General features: G+C 44.9%; 1 protein-coding gene across 1 annotated transcript in view; it reads left to right on the top strand.

Annotated features, from left to right (window-relative positions):
• The window catches only part of elp4 (elongator acetyltransferase complex subunit 4), a gene marked incomplete at its 5' end in the record, with an annotated part of 79,061 nt that overhangs the window by 32,267 nt on the left and 28,272 nt on the right, over positions 1-18,522 (top strand). The window contains one exon of the mRNA XM_083650538.1: positions 845-951. Within this exon, the coding sequence (XP_083506664.1) occupies positions 845-951 (107 nt within the window). The remainder of the gene's footprint in view (positions 1-844; positions 952-18,522) is intronic.

Below are 18,522 nucleotides of genomic sequence, written 5' to 3' on the forward strand. Positions count from 1 at the left end.
CTTTCATTTGAAAGTAATAAGTTACTTTACAATATTACTGTCTGTGTGTAGAGTAACTCATTACTTATAACACAAATTTTTTGCATTACTTTCACCAAAATAACTGCAGTAGCAGAATGACATCGCCGCCCCGGAACCATCCCGAAAAATAATCTCAACCGTCTTGAAGTCTGTGTACTGTAAACCATCCAAAATTCGAAATGTTATCCTTTTCCTTTGTTATTGTAATCTATAGTGGTTATTTGCATTAAAAAAAAATGTTTTGATTAGGAAATGATTGTATCTTTATTTAAATATGTGCTTTGGTAAAAAAGAAAAAGTAACTCAATTTGTAACTTGTTTTACTTGACAAAGTAACTGGTATAATATTACAGAAATCCTATTAGTAGTAAGTTATATTACTGAGTTACTGCTAAAAGTAATATATTGTTACTTTTGTAATGAGTTACCCTCCAACACTGCTCCCCCTCCATACTCCGATGTTCCAGAAGAAGAGAGTAATTAATTTTACTTGAGAATAGATGTTACTGTTTTCTCTTGTATATAATATTATTGCCTGAGTTTGTCAAGTGTCAACTCTCGCACCGTCTGTGATTTGGAGGGAGAGAGGGGGGGGGGGGGGGGGATTAGTCTGGAGGGCCTGATCAATTAAAACATCTTTTATACTGAAATAAGCAAGCACACCTCTCTGGCTCCATGTTGTCAGTGCTTGGCACATAAAGCGCAACTGGAGCACATTGTGGCTAGGAATGTTTCTGTGTTAGATGTTATACCGTAATTTTTATGCTCTGTTCTGGTGTTCTACCTTTACTCTGTTCTCTCTCTCTCCTTCCCTCCTTCCCAGGCCTGCTGCATGTGCGCCAGGTGCCTCACCTGAACTGTCTGGCCAGTGAGCTCCCTGACCACAAGGACCTGGCCTTCAAACTCAAGAGGAAACAGTTCAGCATCGAGGTACGTCGCCGTGGCAACCCCAGCGTACCCGGGGTTTACACGTAAACAAACGATATCGCTTCAGTGGCTGTATGCCCCTCTCTTTGCTCGCTGTGTCTTTAATGCTGTCACTCGCTCTGTTTTTTCTTTAACGACATCTATTCCTCTAATGTATGAACAGTGCATTTTCTCAACGTGGTAAAGATGTCATGCGACCATTAACCTAAAACAAGAGCTCGATTTAGATGTAACGTAATCATTTATTAAGAGAGCCGTTGCGTTTGTTAGCTCAGCATTCATCCCCGCTCACTGTGTGGTATATTGACATTACGTGCTGTTGATTATGAGGAGTGTCTCAGTCGCGTTAGCCTCGCTCCACCGAGCCGTGTTTGTGTTTGACTGCTATCGGCTGGCAAAATAAAAGATTGGTGGATCTATTGATTATACGTTGTGTTGCTGTCACACCTACTACGCCGGCGTAACTCCGATAGGCAACAGAGTGAGAGAAATGTGCGTGTGTATCGTCGTCGTTTCAAAGTTGCGCCTATAGACTTCAGAAATAAGGTACACACGCTAGCACATACGTTTATTAGCCTTCCCTTTTCCACATTAATTTCGATTGATGATTGCTCGCCCTCTCTCTCTCTCTCTCTCTCTCTTTCTCTTCCTGTCGCGCGCACGCATTCATTTTGCCCCGCGACACCTCATCACTCTCACTCTCAGAGCAATCAATCTGTCACTGAACTACCACTCCGGAGACAAATTAAGGGGCCCCTCCTCTTAGCTCAGGCTCATGATTGGTCCTCATTACATTATCATTACCTTATCACACCCTGTGCTCCGCGGGGCTCTTAGTGGCTCCCATTGTCTCAGGCAGGAGGTGAGGGGGGAGGAGAGGAATGCCACACCTCCCCTGCACCCCGCGGTCACAACCCCTCCTCATTCGCTGCCAGCTCTTCAGCATCCCTCTCTCTCTCCACTAGCCCTTTCTCTCCTCCTCTCCTCTCCCTGACCCCCTTGAATAGGCCACTCCAGCGAAGATTTATAACGTTCATAAAAGTCAAGGTGTTTATCCTCAATGCTCTTTTAATTAGGCCTCTTGTGTTGGGCAGGCCCGGGGGGCTGTGGCCTGGAGCATCCTCCGTTAGCTCTGTGGGGCCTGGCTAGCGTGTAGCACATTGTCAGGGCCAGGCTTTGTCTGACTCCCTTGTTTAAGGAGCTTTATTGGAGGTTTCTCTTGAATGGGACCATACTCTAACTGTTGTGTAGCACACAGAACAGAGAAAGAGAGAGAGAGAGAGAGAGAGAGGACTTTTCATAATTCTAAGATAGCTTACAGTGTTGACATAAGGTGATACATTATATGAAATGTCAATCAAAGATCCCTGACAGAGATCATCGTTTGTGCGTCGGGGGACTTTCCCAGAGAACATAGCGTCGCATCACCAGTCACGCATCACACCAATCAAAACACAGATTATCCATTGTAACACACTATTACCGTCCTGTGTTCTGCTCTGTGTGGCGCTGACAGATCGGCTGTTGTGTCGTCAGTTCAGACATCACTGCGGTCGGAGGAGGTGTCACGACGGTATGAGTGAGTGCATGTTGGCTCCGTGACTGCACCGCCGTAGAGTCATCGGTTTGTGTCAGTATACCTGTGTGTATGCGTGTGTGCGTGACTGTGTGTATGCGTGTGTACGCGCGTGTGCGTGACTGTGTGTATGCGTGTGTGCGTGACTGTGTGTATGCGTGTGTGTACGCGTGTGTGCGTGACTGTGTGTACGCGTGTGTACGCGTGTGTGCGTGACTGTGTGTATGCGTGTGTACGCGTGTGTGCGTGACTACCGCCCAGTATACGTGTCTCAGCGTAGCTGCGTGTGACCGGCTGGTCAACTGTCTCGGCGAGGCCGTTGACTGACACGCGATGAGATAGTGATCGGATTCTCCGCCCGCCGTCTTGACGGGTGACAGCCCACAACCAGCCCTGCTAATCACCTCATTTACTGCAGCTACGGGACTCCTCTGCCTGGGGCCACATACAGCACTCTCTCAATGGGTTCCTCCAGGTTTGCACGGCTCACAGCTTGTTGCCCTGCGTCTCTCGTCCCCTACACATCCATCACGTGTGTTTGAAGAGGGTCGGATCTTCCTCCCCCCGCTGCCGTGCGCAGCTTTTAATTCTCCGCTGCTTTTCCATCATTTGATAGGGAGACACAATGATATTGGCACCCCATCGCTATTGGCGAAACGAGCATTTCTGCAAGATATGACAGGCTGATGAAATGACGCTTTAATTATGCCCAAATGCTCGATGCTTGACGCCAAGTTGAAGTAGTTTCTCTTATTTCCCTCAGTGAACGTGTTGGAAAGCATTGTGTTTACGTCTGCATCTGCCAGTGGGCCATCCATCACCGTAAGAGTAGGCATAATAATGTGTTCATTCCACTACAGGTGAGATGTGATGTTCTCTGAAATTAGCTTGATTGTTTTATTGTTTATTCTTTTATTGGATCCCCATTAGCGATCACAATAGTGAAAGTTAGTCTTCCGGGGGTCCTAAGATGGGGAAGAAATAGGTACATATATCGCTACGATCGACAATCGGCCAAAAGAGTTAGAAAATATCGGCATATCTGTTATCGGCAAAAAAACAAAAATCCAATATCGTGCATCCCTAGTATTTGAAGTACATTGCGTCTTCTCTATCTCTCCATCTCTCTTAATATGTGGAGGTGGTGAGTGACAGGTGATTGACAGAGCTACGTCCTCGTCAGTGGGGCCAGGCAGCTACATGTCACCTCCAACCGCACATGGAGTCATGATGCTAACTAATTTCTTAACTGCTGTTTGACTCACACCTCTATCACCTAGCACCTTCGGAACGCGGAAAAGTATCGGTTTGCCAACATGTACAGGTACACGTTGACAGGTTATTGTGATTAAAGGCGCGCGTAATAGATTTAGTTATTTTGTAATAATTCGGGTTTTGTATATCTGTTGTGTTCTTTTATCGCCATTAGTCCCAACGCATGACCCGGCACTGGGTTCCATTGGTTCGGTGATAAGGTTACCATAGTAACTGCTGAAGTTTCCGAGAGTTCAGCCTGCGGTTGATGAGCAGTTATTAGCCGTGAAGCCTGAAGCCAGAATTAACCCATGGCCCTGTCTGAGCAGGTAGAGAAGTGCTCAGTGTTTGGACAGGATTAACACGTACTCACAGACACATGGCTCTCTCCCACACATAGAGATATATTTACATTCACGCGTTGACACGGAGCGCATTCTTACTGAGCAACGCACACGCACACGTATGTGACAGAAACATTCACAAGCGCGCGCGTACTCTTGGTGAATCTTCCTATTCCCTCATATTAGGCTGACACACACTTCTGTCACTAGTTTGACAATGCGAGATGCTTTGAAGACGAAGGTCTGAAGAATGCAGAAGGCACGCAATTACATTGCCTTTACCTCTGTTTGACCCTTTAAACTGACAGGCGATGCGCCTGTGGGGTACTGGGGTGCCACAGGCAGGTCACGGGGTCAAATACAGTATAAGACAGGGGGATTTGTGTCAAATTAGTCCCGTCTTAGAGAGGCTGTTGGAGGCATCTTTGGGATTGACACAAGCTCTGTCAGTTCAGTTGGATGGCTGCGTACTCTATGCATGTGTATTTGTTGTAAATATACGATAATTTGCATTCATTTCCAGAACAGAAATCTGAGGCGACTTTGGATATCTCTTTTTATCACTCCATAAATCAGTCAACAACAGTCATTAAAAAACAGCCTTTTTACCTTATTCACCTGGGGTGTCTCACCTGGTAAAACTCAGTCTCTGAGTGAAGGTATGGGGCTTGTATTCATAACTTTATCTTATTGCATTTTTCTTTTCGGTTTGTGTTTGTGTTTGTTTGTTTTTAGTTCACAGTGGAGTGAGACGGGAAAGATTTAGGCGGAGAGAGAGAGAGAGAGAGGATGAGTTCCCACAAATGTCCCGGGTCAGTTTCGAACCCAGGATGTTGCCATTACATGAGACGTTGCAACCCGAAGAGAGAGGGAAAATGAAGAGGACGATAATGATGATGATGATGATGATGATGATGCTGGTGAGGAGGAGGAGAAGAAGAAGAGTTAAGGGGGAAGTAGGAAGTGGAACTGAGGGAGTCCGAGGGAGGAGTGATAGAGTAGGTTAATGTTCTTTGGCGTGTCCTCAAAACGTCTTGAAGACGACGCCCGTGTCTGCCCCCTGTTGAAGCCTGTGGGTGCCGAGGGAAGAGTGTTAATGGACCTATGTGAGCGAACAGAGCGCAGGCTTGGAGGGGAGGGGGAGGCGTACGCCGAGAGGAGCAGTTAAGTGATTCTCAGGTCAGGTCTAATTAAAATGAGGGCTTTTCCTCAGAGGCACCAAACTGCCTTATTGAGAGAGAAACAAAAAGGGAGGCAAAGAAAGATTTGTGAAATGGAGAATGGGTTAGGCACAGACCCAGTCCACAGGGCTTGTTTGTGTTTTTTTTGTTTGTATGTTTGTTTGTATTCCATGCCTGGTCATATTTCTGCTTCTCCACTTCTCAACTAATGCGTGGTGGTACTAGATCAGAGAAAAGCCTGTGTTGAAAAGACCCCATATGGAGACAGAACCTAACTGGGTCATCCAATATTTGCTTCCAATATAGAGGATTGCAATGAATATTCAGAGTGAGAATAAAAACAATAGCCTTTCTGGATGTCCTATTAACCTATTAATAAATGGGACACAAGAAATCCTAAGGTTTTCCATCGCCCGTCTTGGGAATCACAATCAGATGGGAATGGACCTTTTTGAATAATATTCCCGGTGAATAATTTATACTTCCTCCCTCGGCGCGAGACCAGCCCCCTGTCGCATTTTGGAGCGAGGTGTGCGTATGGTTTGTGCCGTGTGTGCGAGAGAGAGGGAGCGCTCGCTGCAGGCCGGTCCGCAGCACGCGATCGGACCCTTCAGCACCAACAATATTCACAACATACATCAGATCTGCATCCATTATTTAGCAGAGATTTTATCTATTCTGCAAATGTGCATGCATGTATGAAAGGGACCAGCTCATAAGGACTCTTATGCCTGTGTGTGTGCGTGCGCATGTGTGTGTGTGTGTGTGTGCGTGTGTGCGTGCACATGTTTTTGTGTTTGTCTGTGATGATACCTGTCGTGTCTTGTGTTTCAGGTTTTGTGCACTTATACAACAAACCTAAATTGACAGGCTTAATTCCCATCTCTTTTAATCCTGGGGAATTCGAAACCAAATGCCGAGTGCCACACCGACCTCACCCAGATCCACTGTGACTAGGGCTGCACGATTAATCGTATTTTCATCGTCATCGCGATATGAAAATGCGCGATGAACACATCGCAAAAGTCACGTGTTATCGCAAGAAAAAACAGTGCACCTGAACGCAACATGCAAGATACCGGCTGAATAAGTGTCCAAATGTTCATGTCATTCTGGCCAATACTCCACTTCTGTTATAACATTTCAGTCTGGAATATGGAATATCTTTCAATAATCGTTATGACTAAAAGGCTAAAAGTAATCTCATGTGTAAGAAATGACTGTTCTACATTGAAGTAAAAATGTAAATAATTAACTTGTTGGTTTTGGATTTTTTTTAGCTTCAAGAGTGCATTTTTGTTCGTATGACCCTCAACACAGGCTTTGAGAATCCCGTGCCACTTACTGATACGTATGCTTAAATTAACACACTCATATTGCAAAATGAATTTAGGCCCTCACTGTAATACTTCAGAAGTTGAATTTGAAGTTCAGCATTAATACATTTGTCATTTTTTGTCTTAGATTTACCTTTGTGTGTTATTGCAATATAAAACTACATAATTGAGAATCTATTCTAGATTCTGGAATCGAGAATCATTGGAATCGAGAATCGTTGGAATCAAGAATCGATTCTGGAATCGGATCGTGACCCCAGGAATCGGAATCGGATCGGATCGGATCGTGGCTTAGCCGGATCGGAGCACCCCTACCCATTAATATTTTTGTTTATAGCATTTTTTTATTTATCGCAGGTCATTTCGTCATCGCAATATTGAACAGTGTTATCGCACATCCCAGATTTTCCTCATATCGTGCAGCCCTAACTGTGACCTCACCCAGATCCACTGTGACCTCACCCAGATCCACTGTGACCTCACCCAGATCAGCTGTGACTTTCTTGTTTGTGTGGTTAGATGAGCAAATGAGACCAACCACTACATTGGTGTGCATAGTACTGTAGGTGGTTTGATGTGAATTCAAGTTAGCCTGGGGAGATAGAGGATGTGTTCATCCTGACAAGGTCAAGGTTCAGAGATCTTTGCTGCGTAAAAAACAGTCCCCATGAGCCGTTTTTCCCCATTGTCCGATGCCTAGGGAGCAAAAGCAATCGCAGTGGTGGTGATGTAGCCGAGTGAAAGCTTAGAAAGAGAAAGATCGGGGACTTTGCCAGATGTGCTGCCCTCTATCAACACAGCGCCCAAACATTTCTTACAAACGGACCGTATTTGAACAAAACAAAACGGGGCATATTGTATTGTATGCACCCCTCCTGCCTGAGTAAAGAGTGCTGTCTGTGGAAGTGAAGCTGTTTGGTCAGTGATAGAGATGTAACGATAACCCCTTTTAATCATAACCGTGATAAAATTCCTTACGATAACCGAACCGTTTCAAATTTTCATTATCATTAAAACCGTGTTACCGTGATTACAGTGCTTTGAAAAACATGGTAAATACTGTCCATCATCAACCAAAGTTGGCAACCGTCTCCCAGATGCAGACGTGCAACCTTGGAGACATGATTTCAGTGAGTGCATCAATCCTTTTTGAGTCTGAGTTTTCAATATAAAACTTGGTGAAATGATTTCTGTCAGTGTATTAGTACTTTTTGAAAAAGTTCAGCACATTTTAACAAACCGTGATAATACTGATAACCGTGATAATTTTGGTCACTATAATCGTGATATGCATCTCTAGTCAGTGAGCAGTGAACCCTGAACGTGGGCCTGTGCACCCCTCAGCCCGCATCAGACCAGACTGGCTTAGCATTAGCTTAGCATGGCCACACTGGACTCAGACCTGATTAAAGTAGCCCTGGTTGTCTTCAGCTCCCATTAGAGAGAGAGGCTATATTCTATTCTACATGCCGTCCTACATCCATGGGGTCTTGTGGTACTATAGGGTATGTGTAAGTGTGTTCAGAAAGGGCCCGCCATTAGCATAATGGTAGTGACTGGGGGAGGCAAAAGCCCCCCTGGTGCTTCTAGATTGGGTCTTCGCTGTATCCTTCTGGGCTCTGAATTATTTCATTGTTATTGCCGAGGTCTTTGTAAAATAGTGCCTCGTTTTGCCTTAGGGTCCATGAGCTTTTTGTCTAAGTCTTAAAGAACTGTTCGCAAGGCTGTAAGTCCTTTACTAAACCTAAATTATTTCTTATAAGCAGGCATAACTCACACATCTTCAATCTTAAGCCTTGTCTATCTGAGCCTGAAGGCTGTTACACACCAAGAGCGACGCGAATAATATACAGCACGAAATTGCGATGCAAATCTTTTGACCCACCTGTCAATCACAGCAACAGATGTGTGTACACGTCGGACGCGAATTTCTGAAAAATCGCCAACGTGGTCCGGAAAAATAAACACCGCAATAACGCTCATCGAAACATCGCCGTTGGTATGCACGGTTGCATTGACTAATATAGGTTTGAAAAATCTTATTGACGTGCGAATTAATCGGATGAAAAAAATGCTTCCGGTCTGTAAGGACCTTTAGATATTTTGAATGACTAGTTAACCAAAATTGTATAATAAACAACATATGATCAGGCAAAATGAGAGTAAATATTATATTATATTTTAGCTGTCTATTGTCGCGGTTGAGAATTTCCTTTGAGAGACTTACAGATTTACACTGCAAATTAGACTACAGTGTGGACATGACATCTTAGGATCTGCATATTTGATATTTTGAAAAAGCTCTGGCTTGATATTGGAGACTAGGGTTAGGTTCAATGATCCAAAAAACACTCAATAATCCCAACAGCTCTGAACAATGCATGTTCAGTGATCATCTTTCCTTCACTTAGTTAAAAGTCAGAAAAGTTTGTCCCGTCAGTTTGACTTTGAGGAGAGGACAAAGTGGAACAGTCCCCTCACTGCTGCTGCTCCACAGAGAAAACCATTGTCATCGTGGGCACAAACAGGTCCGTGGTCGGTGCGGTTCAAAGGTGGAATGTTGATCCGAAATCGGAGCGTCAAACTCAGGAACGCTCTCTGCTTGGGTCCTAAAAATAACTTTCCCACACTCTGCGCGCTCAGTGTCCTGGGGGGGTCAGGAGGAGGACCGTGTGTGTGTGAGGGGGTTTGTCTGTGTGTATGTTGGTCAAGAGAGAGATGTGTGTGTGCGCCCTGTGTGTCTGCGTGCGTGAGTAAAAAAAAACCAAAACACCTCCATGGATTTCAACGCCATGCCTTTGAGAGCATTTAGTTTTTGTTTTGCGCTTACTTTGGACGATGGCTCACCTCTCGGCTGTAGCCAGAAATGATTGACCCGGTCGTCACAATATAGATGAATATATCGCGTTGCTCCAGAACGTTTCTATCCTGGATCAGTTTGACACCTAGCCTGTTTACCATGCTTTCTCTGTGAGCGATCCCTCAATGAGTCTTTGCTTTGACGAAAACAAACTGGGGCCTCATTGTCTCCCTCTTTCTGTCCAAGCAGACCGTAAAGACTTTGTCTCGGTCACTTAACCCCTGCCACTGTGAATATGGTTAGGAATTGTATTTCAAAAGGATTCACCCAACAATCAACAGATGAGTTGTTTAAAGTGCTGTCGGCCATTGAGGGAAGATGAGCGGCCGCTGAATGTAGCGCGGCGCTCATGAATTTTATGAGGGTCAGTGTCCCCCCGTCCTCCAGAGTTCACAGGTGGCCATTGAAAGGCCCGGCCAGCTGAAGGAGGACAGTTAGGACACATATTATAGAGCACTCCCCCCCCCTGAATAGACTTTAATTACACTCAGTAGATTATTCAGAGGGCCAATCAGAGGACAAGCCTGCACTTCAAAAAGGCAAGTTTGAGGGCAAGGGGATGACGGCGCTTTTATCAGGGTGCTTGTGACCCCCATCTGTGGGTTAGGCGGCATAGGGTTCGAGTCGGTGGTCTTGTGTTTACGCAGCAAAAATAGAACGACTTTGTGTGTGTGTGTGTGTGTGTGTGTGTGTGTGTGTGTGTGTGTGTGTGTGTGTGTGTGTGTGTGTGTGTGTGCGTGTGTGTGTGTGTGTGTGTGTGTGTGTGTGTGTGTGTGTGCGTGTGTGTGTGCGTGCGTGCGTGCGTGCTCGCTAACGCACATGCGTCAATGCGTGGTGGTGGTGGGGGATGGCATGGGTTGGGAGAATACTCCAGTGTGTGGCTTAACCAAACTTTCCTTTTGTCCCCAACAATGACGAGTGATGATGAGTGACAGGGGTGTTAGGAGTGGGATCTGGGGGACAGAATGTGCCTGAGCGGTGCAGCAGCCGAGCTCACACAAAAGCCAGCAAAAGGTCAAATCTGAGGCAAGCTTCTTATTTACCCACATTATAATAACTGCATTAAGCTATTTGCTGCCGCTTACAAGGAGCCAAAAGCTTCCCAGAAAAAAGACAAAATATTTCCGGATGTCTCTTTGCCAATAAGCTTACACGACTTTAATATAATTGCTTCTTTTTCCCCATTTTGTCATTTTGAAAATCTGCCAAAGGACTTTATCCAAAATTAGGGATGTCCCGAATAATACTAGGATTTCTACTTCGATACCGATACCCAGGAAAATATCGATACTCGATACCATTTTCGATACCACGTGATGATGACGACACATCAAAAATAAAGTTAGACAGATGGACGCACAGACGCACATTTCTCCATAATCTAGGCCTGATAAAACTTTGAACTTAGACAGCAGATTAGCCCTGCTCTAGCCATCAGCCTATCAGAACACGTTTAGCTTGTTGAAGCAACAGATACTGGACCCACCAATGATAGGGAGGGAAAAATCTGTGATTTTTCATTCAAAGAAAGCACTGCTGGTATCGAAACTGTTGCAAATGAGTATTGTATCCATTTCAAAATGTCAGTATTGATACTTTTCGATAGTATCGATACTTTTGACAACCCTATCCAAAATACTGGTGAAGTACCGTATATAAGTTATTATGATGGATTCCTCTTGCTAGTTGAGCCCTTTGATAGTAACTCAGCACATTCAGCCCCCTCAAACACTCCCTGCCTGTTCTTCTTCTTCTGCTGCTGTCTCTCTATTGTCAGCAGCACCTCAAAGGAACACGCCCACACTTTGGGAGATTAGCTTATTTGCCATATTCCTGATCGTAAGAGGAGAATGTAGATGTCTTTCTCTTCTCTGTGCATGCAGTATAGTTAAGCAATAGCTCACGACAGGCCGTGGTTTATGAAAACACCCGTAGGTCATTAAAAAATACATAAAATAAAAGTTGCTGATTTAACCATGCAATAGCATTAGAAAGGCTAAATAACAACATAAAGCTACTAGGGCTGCACAATTAATCGTATTTTCATCGTCATCGCAATATGAACATGCGCAATAAACACATCGCAAAGACTGCCTGAAACGCAATGAATAACAAAAGTGGTTTTATTTACATGCGTCATGCATTCCCACTCTGATCATTTTGTCTTGTGTTGTAAATCCAGCGTACACCTTTCCCTTGCAACAGTGCGCTCCGCCCCTCTGCCAAAGCCCAAACACGCTGTGTGTAGTTTCAGCTAGAGTCAGTGTGTATTTCATTTCTTTATTCAGTGGGCATAGGCTATGTTTGGGGTCTATGTTAGCATTATTAAAGCAGAAAGACATAGGAACTGTATAGCTAATATGCATACTTTAATATTTGTTTATTTATCGCAAGTCCTATCGTCATCGCTATATTGAACAATTTTATCGCACATCGCAGATTTTCCTCATATCGTGCAGGCCTAAAAACTACACACAGACACATGCACACACGCTCTCTCTCTCTCTCTCTCTCTCACACACACACACACACACACACACACACACACACACACACCTGCCAACATTCAGCTGTGAATTTTTTTTCCCTAGCCAAAATGTAGTCTAGCTTTGGAGCATTATTTAGCCACCTTCCTCCTGACAAGCTAGCACGACATGGTTGGTACCAATCAATGCCTTAGGTCTTCTAGTTTCATATGATACCTGAAACTTCACTTTGGCTTTAAAACTGAGCCCGCTACAGCCTCTGAAGCCCAGTTTACACCAAAGATTTGCAACGAGACCAAACCGTTGCAGCGGTGTAAACTGGCCCGTCTCATCTCGACTCCAGCCGGCTGATGGTGTCGCCAGCAATTCAGCTTGTCAAGTCACAGGGGCTGGTTGCAAGCAGTTGCAAGCAGTTGCAAGTTGCAGCCAAAGTCATATTGCGATTATTTTGACAAATATTATTTTGACAGATATTGTGATTGCGATATGAATCACAAGTGGTAATTTTTGCCTTTCATCTTCACTGGAAAAAAATTATATATATATGTAGATAGGTAGATAGATAGATAGATAGATACGGTAGATAGATAGATAGATAGATAGATAGATAGATAGATAGATAGATAGATAGATAGATAGAATGTTGATGATGTGATGTTTACTGGGGTCTGTACCAAACAAGCATGTTCCCTTACATCTGGAGAATGTGATTTGTAGGCCAGGGCATCTCTGTAGCACCACAATACTTCATTTAGTGGTATGTTGTAGCACATTTCGCATTTCTCAATTTGCACTTGGCCATATTGCGATTTTCATAATATTTCAATTAATTGTGGAGCCCTAGTACAGCACTTTTGTCTACTTGAAATCCATACATTGTGCTGCTTACGCAGCCTGACAGAACACAGGCCTGTCCTCTTCCTCTCTCTCACACACACACTCACACACACACACACACACACACACACACACACACACACACACACACACGTTGTGCCCCAGTGCTAGCTCGGGATGAGGAGGACTCTGTTTGCGTGCAAGTGTTTCCCAGGAGGCGGGTGTAGACTGAGGCTTCTGAGGCCTGGGGATGGCTCTAGATGCCAGGAGGCGGGTGTAGACTGAGGGGATGGCTCTAGATGGCGGTTAGCGAGGAACCAGTTTTCTTTTTTTTTCTCCTTTCTTTTTTTCGCCTCCTCTCCTCCTCCTGCCCCTCCCCCTCTCTGAGCTCAGGCAGTGATCATAATGGGGGGTGACAGCTCACCTCTCCCTAGCGTGCCTACGGTCCTCGGAGTGTTAGAGCCCCCCCCCCTCCCCGCGTAACCCCACCACCACCACCAGCCCCCAAACTCCCGGAAGGGCACCAAGGTTACTCCATATGTTAGTCTGAGGATTCTTATGCTTATACTTTTCATTTGATTTAATTTGTATTTGCAGTCAAATCCAGAATGATTTTATTTTCATATGAATCAAATGAGGGATATCTCAGTTTGATCCCCTCATCGTACATATATTTGTCCAATATGGAGTCTCCTTCATCCCCCACTCCTTGTTTTTTTTTTGTGTGTTTTTTTTTGTGCACTGTCATCCTGTGCCTCCTGCTCTTCTGTGTGAGCTGAGCTGCGACTCAGTGGTGTGAAAAGATCCAGGGCCCGTGCAGTTTCTCATCTATTAAAGCCTTCATGTTTGGAGAGGGAAGTGATCTGATGGCCTGATGTTGTACGCTCACTTACACCGCCTGTTTGTATGGGGACGTCATGTACGCTAGCTTCATCTCCCTCTGTGTACACGTGCGGGTGTGTGTGTGTGCGTGCGTGCGTGCGTGTGCCTGTGTTTAGCATGCACTTGCGCCCCGACAGTGTACCCATGCATACGCACTGTGGCTTTAGAGCATTAGTTGTGTGTGTGAATTATATTTTAAAGCTGACTTTCATCATGCATTTGATTATTTAGCCCAAACTCAAAAAGTTGGGGGGAAATTAAACAGCGTGTTGTGTATACTTCAAGGTGTGACTGTTTGCCTTTGCCAAATCAGATTGGATGGGGACATCTCAGTTCTCCGTGTGGTGGTGGTCGATATCAAAGACTTGACTCGGTGAGTGACTTGATTCTCTGATCTCCTCAGAAGTAAACCTGCTTTGCTGCACAACAGGAGAGATCCCAGTCGTCGTCCTTCCACGGTCCAATCGAAACATGCCTGCTTTGATGCACAGCCTTAAGACTCACTCTCACATTGGGGCAGTCGTCGTCGATTGAGCGTCCTGCATCAGAACGCTCTCGCAGAGAGAGGAGATGTCATGTACACAATTATCATTCAATTAGTGGATTTCTTGCACCCTTCAATAGATGCTGTGTGCATCCTTGTTGGTGTCTTTGTGTGTCTTTGAATGTGTGTGTAGAAGAGAGTGGATGCGCGTGCACGTCTTGAGTAACATAGCGAAATTGTGCAATGAGCGGTGTGTGTGTGTGTTGCAGTGTGTTGGGCAAGTTACTTTCAAAATGTAATATACTATGTTACTAGTTACTTTCATTTGAAAGTAATAAGTTACTTTACAATATTACTGTGTCTGTGTAGAGTAACTCGTTACTTATTACACTGCTTTTGCATTACTTTCACCAAAATAACTGCAGTAGCAGAATGACATCGCCGCCCCGGAACTATTCCGAAAAAATAATTTATACCGTCTTGAAGTCAGTGTAAACCGTCCAAAATTCTAAATGTTATCCTTTTCCTTTGTTATTGTCATCTATAATGGTTATTTTCATAAAAACACACAATTTGATTAGGAAATGATTATATCTTTATTTAAATATGGGCTTTGATTTAACAAAAAATTTACTCAATTTGTAACTTGGCATAATATCACTGAAATCCTATTGTAATAAGTTTTATTACTGAGTTACTGCTAAAAGTAAGATATTACATGTAATATATTACTTTTGTAATGAGTTACCCAACACTGGTGTGTTGAGAGGAGGGTTTGCGTGCTTAGATGGGCGAGGAGTAGAGCACAAAAGCATGTGTAGTGGTGAATATTAGAGTAGGCAGAGTGTTAGCAAGGCCGCTCTGTGTAGAGGAGTGCTTTCTCCTCTCTCTCTCTCTCTCTCTCTCTCTCTCTGTTTCTTTATTGGCAGGCTTTCTCCCTCTGCTCCCCCCCTCCTTTCTTTTTAGTCAGGCTTTTTAAGAGTGCTACTCTCACTACACTCAGGGCCCTTCTTATTCCAACTTAACAGCCTTCACCACATTCACCCTTTTCACCTCGTTTGCTACGAGACACAAAGTCAAGCTAGCATTTTATACGCCGGTGCCTGTTTTAAGATGTCGCAATCGTGGCAAACATTCAGGCTCAACTCAATCGCTGATTCGCTGAACCTCATTTGAAACCCCCCCCCCCCCCCCAAAAAAAAAGATAAGATAAGAGATCTGATTTGGGTGGCAGAATGGAAAGGCCTCGGCATGACAGCGCCGTTGTGGGAATCAACCTGCGAGGTTAGAATAATGTGAGACAAGTGCCAAAGGGGGTGTGTGTGTGTGTGTGTGTGTGTGTGTGTGCAGCTTCCCGGCACCCTCTCCAAACACCCCGCAGGCTAAAGTGGAATCCCAGCCAGCCACGCCCCCTCACACACATCACCCCATGTGACAGTTTGGGATGCTTTTGACACGCTACATCCAGAGCAATTTAGAGAGAGAGTGGTGTCAGCGGAGGACCAAAATGCCTGACTCATTAGCCAATGAACAGCCAGGAAGAGGGGTCTCGTGCTACTTTTAAATGCTAGAATAAAGCTGATAATGTACAATTTGATTCTAAAAAAGAAAAAAAAAATCTAAGTACAACACAAACTATCGATTTTGCTGCAACTCGACAGTGCTGCTTAATCCAGGACCTTACTTCCTGGAACTCTTGAGAGTAAAATGGTCCATTGGAGTGAATGGAGATGTCGCGACTCTTCTATACATACGGCTCTGGCTACATCGTTCTATGAGTCCCTCCCCCCCCTCCCCTCACTGTGCAGCGGCCCTAGCTTGGTTCCCTCAGTGCGGTGTCCCCCAAGTGCACGGCTTCTGGCCTTAATGGCAGCCTACATATCAGAGAGCAGGCACTGAGCGGCTGCTGTAATCTGACTGCTCTTAATTACAGGCAGTAGCCAGTAATAGGCTGCTCCCGTAGATATCAGCCATTAGAGTCGCGCGTCTCTGACGGGCGAGGCCTGATTGGCTACGGGGCAGGTGATAAAGAAGGCCATGCCTCATTTAGCGCCAATTCTTTGTTCGCACATCTCCGTATGAAAGTCAAGCGTGAAGATGGCAAAAGGACTGTGTTCAACCTGATTTATGTGCTCCTCCTCCTATGTGCTGCTAAGCTAATCTGCTCCTCCTGACTGCATTGTCAGCAGTCGCCGGAGCGCCCGTACAAGTCACTGATTCGCTGAATAGAAAGTTGTTTCACTTTAGACCCGGAGCGGTAAAAGCCAGCAAGTTTTCAGTAAATGGTGCCCTTTTTTAGGGCTCATTAAAATTGATGTGTACAGTACATCGTGACTCATGCTCAATCTGTCGGTGAACCTGTAAAAGATTGTTTTTTTTCTTCATAAGCAGGACCCTTCCCAGGCCTTAGGCTTCCCTCTGCGGTTTCCTACACACTTCAGTTCCAAAACATCAAACCAGAAGCCCTTGTCTGCTAATTGAACTAAACCACAATAAAAGTCCTTAATCCTACTTTACAAAGTTGAGTGAGAAGTTCTTCTTTTTCCGGAGGCTTTTACTGTCACCCCCCCCCCCCCCCCCAAAAAAAAAAACTATGTTCGCTCCTCTCCCTGTCTCCTCACATCTATTCCCACACATTCTAAATGGGCTCATGGCTGTTGCTTTTCCTAAAGGGTGAGCTGCTCGGGATGCCACCATTTACACGACCGCTAAACGGCGTGCGCGGGAATATTGACGATGCGTTTCGCAATCCGTCTCTCCCATCTCGCCCGATCACTCGTGTCTTTGTTAGCGGCGGGAACAGAACAGCGTGCGATCTGATGACATGATATGTTTGCGTAATAACCGCCCACGGCTCCACCATCCATTTCAAAATGCCATAAAACAAAATCAAACCATTAAAGATGATATAGCCATTATTAGTATGGAAATGAGAAACGGAATGCCATCGAGTACTGAAAGCTTGTCACTTGAATGACAGTTAGACACACACTCCTGGTTCAGTGCACTGTATTTAAAGACGTGTTTGAATTTTTTTCTCTCCAAACTCCATATTTGGCACATTATGCTCGGGTGGCAGCGCACACCTTGTTGGTATTTAAGACAGATTTCAGCGAATATTACGGGCCGGCGGTGCCAGCGGTTTGGATTTTAAGGGCGCATCTCGCTCATAACAGGGAGGTGTCGTCTGCTGACAGATCGCTGTCTGGATGAGAGAGCACAGCAAGCATCCCACCTCATTACCGTAGCAACACGCTAACCGAGGGACCGACGCACTGTGCTCGCCGTGATTAAGATGTAAATTTCCTCTAATTGGAATGTAAATTCATACATTTATATGAAGACGTCAGCTGTCAGATTGCAATATTGTGTGTCCCTTTTTTCCCTCTCTCCCCTGTTCCCCAGGCTAGGGACTAGGTTGCCTGTAATCTGTATCATTCTCCTCCCGCAGGCCATCCTGGGATTTGCCGTTTGTTTTAATGGTGGCGCCCATTGTCCCGCGTCCAGCCCGTCATTGTAATGCGCCCCATTCATGTTTTCTGTGTTTTGTTGCGCTTCTGATTCGCTCCGGCTACCTGTGTTTGTTCCTCCATGCATGGCTGAGCCCTCATCAGGGCTTTGGGGACCGCGAGGGACTCTCGGAGACGGGGGCTCCGGGGTCGTCGGGTGGCCGTATTTTGCGTGTGCATCGATTACTTCTGCTGAGTGTGCCTCAATGCAAATAAGTCTGCCACTTTGAGAGGAAGCACATGTATCTGAAGTCATTAATTTTACCCTTGAATGCCAGCTGTGGTGTTTGGTGTGACGTTCTCCAAATTGAGCTTCCTCACCAAAAAGGTGTTAATTTGGGGATTTGGCAGATGAAGGAAGTGTGTTTGCCAACATATATATAGCCCATAGAACTGTGTGGGGAGGCCTCTTTTTGTTGGTTCCCCTGTCTGATTCTGGGATTGTGCGATCACGATTGTTGTGAGATTATATCCTGATGTGAGACAGTGAGATTATATCCTGATGTGAGACAGTGAGATTATATCCTGATATGAGACAGTGAGATTATATCCTGATGTGAGACAGTGAGATTATATCCTGATGGGAGACAGTGAGATTATATCCTGATGTGAGACAGTGAGATTATATCCTGATATGAGACAGTGAGATTATATCCTGATGTGAGACAGTGAGATTATATCCTGATATGAGACAGTGAGATTATATCCTGATGTGAGACAGTGAGATTATATCCTGATGTGAGACAGTGAGATTATATCCTGATGTGAGACAGTGAGATTATATCCTGATGTGAGACAGTGAGATTATATCCTGATGTGAGACA

This window comes from Poromitra crassiceps, assembly GCF_964638095.1.
Source record: "Poromitra crassiceps genome assembly, chromosome: 14".
In the NCBI taxonomy this organism is placed as follows: Eukaryota; Metazoa; Chordata; class Actinopteri; order Beryciformes; family Melamphaidae; genus Poromitra; species Poromitra crassiceps.